This window comes from Coregonus clupeaformis, chromosome 30 (assembly GCF_020615455.1).
Source record: "Coregonus clupeaformis isolate EN_2021a chromosome 30, ASM2061545v1, whole genome shotgun sequence".
In the NCBI taxonomy this organism is placed as follows: Eukaryota; Metazoa; Chordata; class Actinopteri; order Salmoniformes; family Salmonidae; genus Coregonus; species Coregonus clupeaformis.
In genome coordinates this window covers 42,360,503-42,373,755 of record NC_059221.1, presented here as the reverse complement: position 1 = coordinate 42,373,755, position 13,253 = coordinate 42,360,503, and the positions used below count along the sequence as shown (strand labels likewise).

The window sequence follows — 13,253 nt, the reverse complement described above, 5'->3', positions numbered from 1 at the left end:
GGAGAGAGACAGACAGACAGACAGACAGACAGACAGGCAGACAGGCAGGCAGGCAGGCAGGCAGGCAGACAGGACAGACAGGACAGCTAGTCCTGTGGTATTTGACAGCACAATGTGGTGCCAAACACACAGAGCCACAGAGCAAGGTGCAGGAGACAGACAGACCCACTCCAGACAGACAGACAGACACACCGACACACAGACAGACAGACAGACAGACAGACCCGCTCCAGACAGACAGACAGACACACCGACAGACAGACAGACAGACAGACAGACAGACAGACAGACAGACAGACAGACAGACACACCGACAGACAGACAGACAGACACACCGACAGACAGACACACCGACAGACAGACACGCCGACAGACAGACACGCCGACAGACAGACACACCGACAGACAGACAGACAGACAGAGACACCGACACACAGACAGACAGACACACCGACAGACAGACACACCGACAGACAGACACACCGACAGACAGACACACCGACAGACAGACAGACACAGACAGGACAGACACAGACAGACAGACAGGACAGCTAGCTAGCAAGGTGCAGGAGACAGACAGACACACCGACAGACAGGACAGACAGACAGGACAGCTAGCTAGCAAGGTGCAGGAGACAGACAGACACACCGACAGACAGGACAGACAGACAGGACAGCTAGCTAGCAAGGTGCAGGAGACAGACAGACACACCGACAGACAGGACAGACAGACAGACAGGACAGCTAGCTAGCAAGGTGCAGGAGACAGACAGACACACCAACAGACAGGACAGACAGACAGGACAGCTAGCTAGCAAGGTGCAGGAGACAGACAGACACACCGACAGACAGGACAGACAGACAGGACAGCTAGCTAGCAAGGTGCAGGAGACAGACAGACACACCGACAGACAGACACACCGACAGACAGACACACCGACAGACAGACAGACAGGACAGCTAGCTAGCAAGGTGCAGGAGACAGACAGACACACCGACAGACAGGACAGACAGGACAGCTAGCTAGCAAGGTGCAGGAGACAGACAGACAGACAGACACAGACAGACAGACAGGACAGCTAGCTAGCAAGGTGCAGGAGACAGACAGACACACCGACAGACAGGACAGCTAGCTAGCAAGGTGCAGGAGACAGACAGACAGACAGACAGGACAGCTAGCTAGCAAGGTGCAGGAGACAGACAGACAGACAGGACAGCTAGCTAGCAAGGTGCAGGAGACAGACAGACAGACAGACAGACAGACAGACAGACAGACAGACAGGACAGCTAGCTAGCAAGGTGCAGGAGACAGACAGACAGACAGGACAGCTAGCTAGCTAGGTGCAGGAGACAGACAGACAGACAGACAGGACAGCTAGCTAGCAAGGTGCAGGAGACAGACAGACACACCGACAGACAGGACAGACAGACAGGACAGCTAGCTAGCAAGGTGCAGGAGACAGACAGACACACCGACAGACAGGACAGCTAGCTAGCAAGGTGCAGGAGACAGACAGACAGACAGACAGGACAGCTAGCTAGCAAGGTGCAGGAGACAGACAGACAGACAGACAGGACAGCTAGCTAGCAAGGTGCAGGAGACAGACAGACAGACAGACAGACAGGACAGCTAGCTAGCAAGGTGCAGGAGACAGACAGACAGACAGACAGGACAGCTAGCTAGCTAGGTGCAGGAGACAGACAGACAGGACAGCTAGCTAGCAAGGTGCAGGAGACAGACAGACACACTGACAGACAGACAGACCGACAGACAGACAGGACAGACAGGACAGACAGGACAGACAGACCCGGCACATAGTGAGGCTACAACAGAATGCTATGTGTTATTACAGGGGGTAATAACTCCTGTTGAATTTAAAGGAACTGGAAGACCAAGACAATGTAGAATACATTAGGAGGAACATTTACATTTACGTCATTTAGCAGACGCTCTTATCCAGAGCGACTTACATTATTTTTTTTCATACCCCCTGTGGGAAACGAACCCACAACCCTGGCGTTGCAAACGCCATGCTCTACCAACTGAGCTACATCCCTGCTGGCCATTCCCTCCCCTACCCTGGACGACGCTGGGCCAATTGCGCACCGCCCCATGGGTCTCCCGGTCACGGCCGGCTACGACAGAGCCTGGATTCGAACCAGGATCTCTAGTGGCACAGCGATGCAGTGCCTTAGACCACTGCGCCACTCAGGAGACCGGAACACCCAAAGAAACTCATAATAACGTCTACAACTGGTACAATAACACTTATTTAGCAGACGTGCTTATCCAGAGCCACTTACAATAAGGTCTATACAACGTAGACCAACCTAATATTTAGGAAACGCCACCTCACGGAAGCCTGCTGTTGTTTAAGTGTAGAGGTGATTGAAGCGGCTGAATAGAAGTGGGATATTAGAGGCTATTATTTTCCCTCATCATGGCAGCTGCACGGGCATTATTCCCAGATTTTTCAAGGGTTAAAATCAACCCAAGCTCCCATGTACTTCCTAGACTGGGTCGCAGAGATGTGAGACCACAGAATGAAACAGAACAGTATTCGTTTTGTATCTCTATGTTTACAACGGTGACGTACCTCCTCCTTGTTGGCGCTCAGGCTGAGCACAGCCAGTGGGCTGCTGGGAGTGCTGCTGGCTGCAGGCTGGAGAGAAGGGGCGGATCCGGACTGAGGCGAGGGGGAGGCGCCCAGTGTCTGATTGGTCAGTTTGTTCCCCAGGGTGGAGGAGAGGTAGTGTTTCACCTGCTGTCTCTGAGAGGCCTGGATGTGGTACTTAGTGGGGTTCTCCAGGTGGGTCTGAACCTAGAGGAGAGAGAGAGACAGAGACAGAGACAGAGACAGAGACAGAGAGAGAGAGAGAGAGAGAGAGAGAGAGAGAGAGAGAGAGAGAGAGAGAGAGAGAGAGAGAGAGAGAGAGAGAGAGAGAGAGAGAGAGAGAGAGCGAGAGAGAGAGAGAGAGAGAGAGAGAGAGAGAGAGAGAGAGAGAGAGAGAGAGACAGAGAGAGAGAGACAGAGAGAGAGAGAGGGGGAGATTAGTCAATTAACAAATGCAGGTATAATGCATTATAATGCACTGTAAGACTTCCATTTAATAAGCACGAACAGATAAGACGTTTGTTGTCACAAGCAGGTGCAGTCCTCCCCAAACCCAGTCGTCAGAGTGCTCCAGGCGGTGCATGATGTACCTTGAGGACCTCCACAGGGACCTGAGCAGGGGGAGGTCTGGCCCCGGCGTGCGCTGGGGCCATGGAGATGGCTGGGGAGGAGTCGGCGGTGCGTAGCTGGGCTGAGGAGACCTGCTGCTGGGCCTCTCTCCTCTCCTGGTCCCTGGCCTGCTGGCGCATCAGCTCCTGCCTCATCAACACCCGGGACGTCATCACTGGGCCGGAGGAGGGAGACGCCGTGTCAGATGGGGGCTGGGACACGCTGCAGAGAGAGGGAGGGGGACAGAGTCACGGTTGGGACACGCTGCAGAGAGAGGGAGGGGGACAGAGTCACGGTTGGGACACGCTGCAGAGAGAGGGAGGGGGACAGAGTCACGGTTGGGACACGCTGCAGAGAGAGGGAGGGGGACAGAGTCACGGTTGGGACACGCTGCAGAGAGAGGGAGGGGGACAGAGTCACGGTTGGGACACGCTGCAGAGAGAGGGAGGGGGACAGAGTCACGGTTGGGACACGCTGCAGAGAGAGGGAGGGGGACAGAGTCACGGTTGGGACACGCTGCAGAGAGAGGGAGGGGGACAGAGTCACGGTTGGGACACGCTGCAGAGAGAGGGAGGGGGACAGAGTCACGTCAGTATGTTTATTGTAGCGTCCCAATTCGATTGGGGGCAGAGACGGGCTGCAGGCGGGACAGGGTCAGTAGAAAAACTGTATACAATGTAAAACAGAAATTAAACAAACGTATACATTGAGAATACATCAATGCAGTCAAATGAGCAGGAAAACAGCAGCAGGAGACACAGCGGAGGCCTGAAGATACAGAGAGGCAGACCTCACTGAGAAATAGAAGTGATGATATTATGTAGATACTACAATATGTAGCAGTTAAGGTCAGTGAGTTCAGACTGCTGTGCAGTGCACCAGTCAGTTACATTAGCAATCAGTTTACACGAGGAAAACTGAAAGTACAGAACACTATTTCACAAGACTCTGCAGTTACATGGCGATACAGTACATTTCCATTCAGAGAAATAGCGGATCCTGCTGAGTCACTCACTTGGAAGCCCCTGGATCTGAACTAAAACCCAACACCCTAAAACCTACACCCTAAACCCTACACCCTAGTACCCTATACCCTAATACCCTACACCCTAGTACCCAACACCCTAAACCCTACACCCTAGTACCCTATACCCTAACACCCTAAACCCTACACCCTAGTACCTAACACCCTAAACCCTACACCCTAAACCCTAGTACCCTATACCCTAATACCCTACACCCTACACCCTAGTAACCTACACCCTAATACCCTACACCCTAATACCCTACACCCTAAACCCTACACCCTAGTACCCTACACCCTAGTACCCTACACCCTAGTACCCTACACCCTAGTACCCTACACACTAGTACCCTACACCCTAGTACCCTACACACTAGTACCCTAGTACCCTACACCCTAGTACCCTAGTACCCTAGTACCCTACACCCTAGTACCCTACACCCTAATACCCTAGTGCCCTATACCCTAGTACCCTAAACCCTAGTACCTACACCCTAAACCCTAGTACCCTACACCCTAATACCCTAGTGCCCTATACCCTAGTACCCTAAACCCTAGTACCCTACACCCTAAACCCTACACCCTAGTACCCTAATACCCTACACCCTAAACCGTAGTACCCTACACCCTAAACCCTACACCCTAAACCCTACACCCTAGTACCCTAATACCCTACACCCTAAACCCTAGTACCCTACACCCTAAACCCTAGTACCCTACACCCTAATACCCTAATACCCTAATACCCTACACCCTAAACCGTAGTACCCTACACCCTAAACCCTAGTACCCTACACCCTACACTCTCCCGAGTGGCGCAGTGGTCTAAGGCACTGCAGTGCTAGCTGTGCCACTAGAGATCCTGATTCGAATCCAGGCTCTGCCGCGACCGGGAGACCCATGGGGCGGCGCACAATTGGCCCAGCGTCGTCCAGGGTAGGGGAGGGAATGGCCGGCAGGGATGTACAGTGAGGGAAAAAAGTATTTGATCCCCTGCTGATTTTGTACATTTGGCCACTGACAAAGAAATGATCAGTCTATAATTTTTATGGTAGGTTTATTTGAACAGTGAGAGACAGAATAACAACAAAAATATCCAGAAAAACGCATGTCAAAAATGTTATGAATTGATTTGCATTTTAATGAGGGAAATAAGTATTTGACCCCCTCTCAATCAAAAAGATTTCTGGCTCCCAGGTGTCTTTTATACAGGTAACGAGCTGAGATTAGGAGCACACTCTTAAAGGGAGTGCTCCTAATCTCAGCTTTTTACCTGTATAAAAGACACCTGTCCACAGAAGCAATCAATCAATCAGATTCCAAACTCTCCACCATGGCCAAGACCAAAGAGCTCTCCAAGGATGTCAGGGACAATATTGTAGACCTACACAAGGCTGGAATGGGATACAAGACCATCACCAAGCAGCTTGGTGAGAAGGTGACAACAGTTGGTGCGATTATTCGCAAATGGAAGAAACACAAAAGACCTGTCAATCTCCCTCGGCCTGGGGCTCCATGCAAGATCTCACCTCGTGGAGTTGCAATGATCATGAGAACAGTGAGGAATCAGCCCAGAACTACACGAGAGGATGTTGTCAATGATCTCAAGGCAGCTGGGACCATAGTCACCAAGAAAACAATTGGTAACACACTACGCCGTGAAGGACTGAAATCCTGCAGCGCCCGCAAGGTCCCCTGCTCAAGAAAGCACATATACAGGGCCGTCTGAAGTTTGCCAATGAACATCTGAATGATTCAGAGGAGAACTGGGTGAATGTGTTGTGGTCAGATGAGACCAAAATGGAGCTCTATGGCATCAACTCAACTCGCCGTGTTTGGAGGAGGAGGAATGCTGCCTATGACCCCAAGAACACCATCCCCACCGTCAAACATGGAGGTGGAAACATTATGCTTTGGGGGTGTTTTTCTGCTAAGGGGACAGGACAACTTCACAGCATCAAAGGGACGATGGACGGGGCCATGTACCGTCAAATCTTGGGTGAGAACCTCCTTCCCTCAGCCAGGGCATTGAAAATGGGTCGTGGATGGGTATTCCAGCATGACAATGACCCAAAACACACGGCCTAGGCAACAAAGGAGTGGCTCAAGAAGAAGCACATTAAGGTCCTGGAGTGGCCTAGCCAGTCTCCAGACCTTAATCCCATAGAAAATCTGTGGAGGGAGCTGAAGGTTTGAGTTGCCAAACGTCAGCCTCGAAACCTTAATGACTTGGAGAAGATCTGCAAAGAGGAGTGGAAAAAAATCCCTCCTGAGATGTGTGCAAACCTGGTGGCCAACTACAAGAAACGTCTGACCTCTGATTGCCAACAAGGGTTTTGCCACCAAGTACTAAGTCATGTTTTGCAGAGGGGTCAAATTCTTATTTCCCTCATTAAAATGCAAATCAATTTATAACATTTTTGACATGCGTTTTTCTGGATTTTTTTGTTGTTATTCTGTCTCTCACTGTTCAAATAAACCTACCATTAAAATTATAGACTGATCATGTCTTTGTCAGTGGGCAAACGTACAAAATCAGCAGGGGATCAAATACTTTTTTCCCTCACTGTAGCTCAGTTGGTAGAGCATGGCGTTTGCAACGCCAGGGTTGTGGGTTTGATTCCCACGGGGGGCCAGTGGGAAAAAGAATAATAATAATAATAATAATAATGTATGCACTCACTCACAACTGTAAGTTGCTCTGGATAAGAGCGTCTGCTAAATGACTTAAAATGTAAAAAATGTAATACCCTAAACCCTAAACCCTACACCCTAATACCCTACACCCTAGTACCCTACACCCTAAACCCTACACCCTAATACCCTACACCCTAGTACCCTACACCCTAAACCCTAATACCCTACACCCTAATACCCTACACCCTAACACAGGGAGTCTCTCTGCTGTAAACATAATCTTCCTAGTAGCCATACCAAATCCTGACAAATCACTCACTGGGAAGTCCCTGGATCTCAACTAAAACCCACCACCATAACCCTAACCCTCCGCTGTTAACATCTTCCTCAGTCACACAATGGAAAGCCCCTGGATAAATCAAAACTACAAACCAAGTTACCCTACACCTACCTTCACCCTGGGAGGGCTTTCCCAGTCAGAAGTTCCCACAACATGATCACGCTTGAACTAACATGACTATCTAAGGTTTTGTGGGTCTAAGTTATAAATCAACATGACTAAGGTTGTGTGGAGTTACTACTGTTACCTTAAGCAATGTACACAACCTCTCCAAAGTGGAAATGAAGATGTATAATCTTTGTCTCTCTAGCATTGTAATGTTCCCCAACACTGTTACTATCCACATTACAATCAACTCAAACACAAATACTACTATTACTACACCATTACTGGACAGTGTCCTAACAGCTTGTCTAATCCAAACACCTTCTCTCTCACTGTGTTGTTTTTCAAAAAAGAGACTAATAACATTGACTTCAACTCTCATCCTCCTAGATGTGGTTGTGTATTCTTGCTGAGTCACTGTGAATACACTGTGGGAATTCCCTGGGGTATAGACAGAGCAGAGACAGACAGAGAGAGACAGACAGACAGAGAGACAGACAGATAGAGAGAGAGACAGACAGAGAGAGACAGAGAGAGAGAGAGAGAGAGAGAGAGAGAGAGAGAGAGAGAGAGAGAGAGAGAGAGAGAGAGAGAGAGAGACAGACAGAGAGAGACACAGAAACAGAGAGACAGACAGATAGAGAGAGAGACAGACAGAGACAGAGGGAGAGACAGAAACAGAGAGACAGACAGATAGAGAGAGAGACAGAGAGAGACAGAGAGAGACAGAGAGAGAGACAGAGAGAGACAGAGAGAGAGACAGAGAGAGAGAGAGAGAGAGAGAGGGAGAGGGAGAGGGAGAGGGAGAGGGAGAGAGAAAGAGAGAGACAGAAACAGAAACAGAGAGAGACAGACAGAGACAGAGAGACAGAGACAGACAGATCCTTTCCTTTTCCTCTATTTTGATGTCATTTTTTTACTCTGCCTCGTTGGGCTCGTAAGCATTTCACGGTTAAGTCTACACCCGTTTTATTCGGTGCATGTGACAAATAAAATGTGATTGGATTTGAGCAAGACATGCACAGACCAGTTATGGTAAACAGTTCCATGTACATAATGGAACGGGAGAAAAGACAGATGAAGGTTGTGTCTGATCTGACCTAGAACAGCGTGTGTGCTCACCTCAGGGTGATGGGCTGGCTCTTCAGCTGGTAGAAGGTATCAGACTCTGACGGGAGGACGCTCTCCACCTCGATATCTGCTACTATCCCCGACTCAGGCAGGAGAGGCTCCACACTGGAGAAACATTACAACTACAGGTCAGGAACATACAGTCAGATATGATAAGAATATGCATTCCGGGAAAGTATTCAGACCCTTTGACTTTTTTTTCCACATATTGTTGAGTTACAGGCTTATTATAAAATGAAATAGATTTTTTTTTCCCTCATCAATCTACACACAATACCCCATAATGAAAAAGCGAAACCATTTTCTTTTTGTTGAACTTTTAGCTAAATGTATTACAAATATTTACATAAGTGAATACTTATGTAAATGTGATATTTCAGGTTATTTTTGTAACTGTTTTTGCTTTGTCATTATGGGGTATTGTGTGTAGATTGAAGGAAAAAAACAATGTAATACATTTTAGAATAAGGCTGTAACGTAACGAAATGTGGAAAAAAAAAAAAAAATCCTCATCAATCTACACACAATACCCCATATTGAAAAAGCGAAACCATTTTCTTTTTGTTGAACTTTTAGCTAAATGTATTACAAATATTTACATAAGTATTCAGACCCTTTGCATCCTGTTTCCATTGATCTTGTGATGTTTCTACAACTTGATTGGAGTCCAGCTGTGGTAAATTCAATTGATTGGACATGATTTGGAAAGAAAACACACCTGTCTATATAAGGTCCCACAGTTGACAGTGCATGTCTGAGCAAAAACCAAGCCATGAGGTTGAAGGAATTGTCCGTAGATCTCTGAGACAGGATTGTGTCGAGGCACAGATCTGGGGAAGGGTACCAAAAAATGGCTGCAGCATTGAAGTTCCCCAAGAACACAGTGGCCTCCATCGTTCTTAAAATGGAAGAAGTTTGGAACCACCAAGACTCTTCCTAGAGCTGGCCGCCCGGCCAAACTGAGCAATCGGGGGAGAAGGGCTTTGGTCAGGGAGGTGACCAAGAACTCAATGGTCACTCTGACAGAGCTCCAGAGTTCCTCTGTAGAGATGGGAGAACCTACCAGAAAGACAACCATCTTTGCAGCACTCCACCAATCAGGCCTTTATGGTAGAGCGGCCAGACGGAAGCCACTCCTCAGTAAAAGGCACATGACAGCCCGCTTGGAGTTTGCCAAAAGGCACCTAATGGACTCTCAGAACATGAGAAACAAGATTCTCTGGTCTGATCAAACCAAGATTTGAACTATTTGGCCTGAATGCCAAGCGTCACGTCTGGAGGAAACCTGGCACCATCCCTACGGTGAAGCATGGGGGTGGCAGCATCATGCTGTGGGTATGTTTTTCAGCGGCAGGGACTGGGAGACTAGTCAGGATCGAGGGAAAGATGAAGTACAGAGAGATCCTTGATGAAAACCTGCTCCAGAGCACTCAGGACCTCAGACTGGGGCAAAGGTTCACCTTCCAACAGGACAACGATCCTAAGCACACAGCCAAGACAACGCAGGAGTGGCTTTCGGGACAAATCCCTGAAGGTCCTTGAGTGGCCTAGCCAGAGCTCGGAGTTGAACCCAATCGAACATCTCTGGAGAGACCTGAAAATAGCTGTGTAGCGACGATCCCCATCCAACCTGACAGAGCTTGAGAGGATCTGCAGAGAAGAATGGGAGAAACTCCCCAAATACAGGTGTGCCAAGCTTGTAACGTCATACCCAAGAAGACTAGAGGCTGTAATCGCTGCCAAAGGTGCTTCAACAAAGTACTGAGTAAAGGGTCTGAATACTTATGTAAATGTGATATTTCAGGTTTTTATTCTAAATAACACATTTTTTTTGTAACTGTTTTTGCTTTGTCATTATGGGGTATTGTGTGTAGATTGAAGGAAAAAAACAATGTAATACATTTTATAATAAGGCTGTAACGTAACAAAATGTGGAAAAAGTCAAGGGGTATGAATACTTTCCAAATGCACTGTATAAACTGAACAAAAATATAAATGCAACATGTAAAGTGTTTCATGAGCTGAAATAAAAGATCCCAGAAATGTTCCACATGCACAAAAAGCTTATTTCTCTCATTTTGTGCACAATTATTTTTACATCAGTTAGTGAGCATTTCTCCTTTGCCAAAATAATCCATCCACCTGACAGGTGTGGCATATCAAGAAGCTGATTAATCAGCATGATCATTACACAGGTGCACCTTGTGCTGGGGACAATAAAAGGCCATTCTAAAATGTGCTGTTCTGTCACACAACACAATGCCACAGATGTCTCAAGTTTTTAAGGAGCACGCAAATGGCATGCTTACTGCAGCAATGTCCACCAGAGCTGTTGACAGAGAATTTAATGTTTAATTTGGAGGCCAATGTCGTTTTAGAGAATTTGGCAGTATGTCCAACTGGACTAAAACCAACAGACCACAAGTAACTACGCCAGCCCAGGACCTCCACATCCGGCTTCTTTCACCTGCGGGATCGTCTGAGACCAGCCACCCGGACAGCGGATGAAACTGAGGAGTATTTCTGTCTGTAATAAAGCCCTTTTGTGGGGAAAAACGAATTATGATTGGCTGGGCCTGGCTCCCCAGTGGGTGGGCCTATGCCCTCCCAGGCCGACCCATGGCTGCGCCCCTGCCCAGTCATGTAAAATCAATACATTGGGGCCTTATGAATTTATTTCAATTGACTTTTTTCCTAACTGTAATTCAGTAAAATCTTGGAATTGTTGCATTTATATTTTTGTTCATCAGGTCTCGTCAGTAGCCTAGGCTGAGGGAACACACACCCCGGATGCCAAGCAGACATCCACAGAATGTAAACACAGAAGCCCCGCCAAGATGCCTCGTTCTACAATTACCACAGACGCGACGACAGAACCAAACATGAGCATATTAGTCTTTATGACTATTATCATGATCCGAAAACAATCATATATCCAACTCACCAATAAATGAATAAATAGTCCCGTTGCCTTCGGGAGAAAAATAACTGAAACCGAGCAATGGAATTCCATAAATTGGTGGGAAAATATTCCAGTCTCACAATTAGGTTTATGCATAAATCAATGACGAATAGAAAAACGCGATTGAGTTTGTCAAAAATGTTGTAGAATAGGAAGCCATGTTGTCATCATAAAGAGGAGGACGTAGCCTACTTCTCCGCTCACCGGTTAAACCGAGATCATTTATATAAAACCTCATCAACATTCAACTAGGGTCCATAAAAAAATTTGTTTTGCCTCAGCGATCAAACGACCGTTTGACAATAAAATGTAAGAATGGCCTTTGTATCCTAAGAAATTGCCTTGTTACGTCGTGTTAGTTGCTCAGGCTACAGCCAGAGAGAGAGAGAGAGAGAGAGAGAGGCATCCGTAGAGTTGCTAAAAATAGGAAGCTTGTGAACTAAACCCATTACTACCTGGAGTAGTCGCGCACAACCTTTCTGTCAAATGAAACAGTGTAGTATTGGAGCCTAACAGTAGTGTGGACGGGAGAACAGTGTAGTATTGGAGCCTAACAGTAGTGTGGACGGGAGAACAGTGTAGTATTGGAGCCTAACAGTAGTGTGGACGGGAGAACAGTGTAGTGTAAACATTGTAACAGCACAGTAGGCAGGGGAAACATTGCATCAATATTACTGTTATTAGACACCGCGGCAGATTAAACATTATAACATGTTCTCATCCAAATAGCCTAGCCTTAGCGAAATCCTACCAAATGGAGACTAGAGTCAAAGATTTTTATAACTAAACCGAGATAGACCACAGCCTGTCGTTTCAAATGGGAACAAATGAGTCATAGTGGGCAGAGCCAAGCACGAGCTAGCGAGATCCTATTGGCGCGTTCTAGCATATATTTGCATATTTCCATTAGGAAACGCCTACTCTATGAAATGCCTCTATGTCTCTAATCTGTACCAACCTGGTCATTTAGCTATGTCTCTAATCTGTACCAACCTGGTCATTTAGCTATGTCTCTAATCTGTACCATTATATAAAATGCTACAACAAAAACAATAGGCCTACAGGCATTAGAGAAAGAGAAACAACAATGTGTTAACCAGCTGCTAGTACAGTAGACTACAGTCAACACAAGTACAGTAGACTACAGTCAACACGAGTACAGTAGACTACAGTCAACACGAGTACAGTAGACCACAGTCAACACGAGTACAGTAGACCACAGTCAACACGAGTACAGTAGACCACAGTCAACACGAGTACAGTAGACTACAGTCAACACGAGTACAGTAGACTACAGTCAACACGAGTTCAGTAGATTACAGTCAACACGAGTACAGTAGACCACAGTCAACACGAGTACAGTAGACCACAGTCAACACGAGTACAGTAGACTACAGTCAACACGAGTACAGTAGAAGACAGTCAACACGAGTACAGTAGACTACGGTCAACACGAGTACAGTAGAATACAGTCAACACGAGTACAGTAGACTACAGTCAACACGAATACAGTAGACTACAGTCAACATTAGTACAGTAGACGACAGTCAACACGAGTACAGTAGACTACGGTCAACACGAGTACAGTCAACACGAGTACAGTAGACTACAGTCAACACGAGTACAGTAGACGACAGTTAACACGAGTACAGTAGACTGCAGTCAACATTCCAAAGGGATAAAATAAAGTAAAGGAAGTAGGAATAGTCCACTCAACATGCTGTAAGTGTAATGTTCTAGTAGGAATAGTCCACTCAACATGCTGTAAGTGTAACATTCTAGTAGGAATAGTCCACTCAACATGCTGTAAGTGTAACATTCTAGTAGGAA

At 47.1% G+C, this 13,253-nt stretch overlaps 1 protein-coding gene across 5 annotated transcripts in view; it reads right to left on the bottom strand.

Annotated features, from left to right (window-relative positions):
• Positions 1 to 13,253, bottom strand: part of LOC121546181 (transcription factor E3-like) — a 31,129-nt gene that overhangs the window by 14,530 nt on the left and 3,346 nt on the right. For 4 of the 5 annotated variants that reach the window (XM_045209578.1, XM_045209580.1, XM_045209579.1 and 1 more), the window contains exons 2-4: positions 8,453 to 8,566; positions 3,206 to 3,446; positions 2,598 to 2,822 (exon numbers count right to left, since the gene is read on the bottom strand). In XM_045209578.1, coding sequence (XP_045065513.1) covers positions 2,598 to 2,822; positions 3,206 to 3,446; positions 8,453 to 8,566 — 580 coding nt within the window. Of the gene's footprint in view, positions 1 to 2,597; positions 2,823 to 3,205; positions 3,447 to 8,452; positions 8,567 to 11,405; positions 12,204 to 13,253 lie in introns of those variants that run through there. The other variant, XM_045209582.1, reaches the window with a different exon arrangement.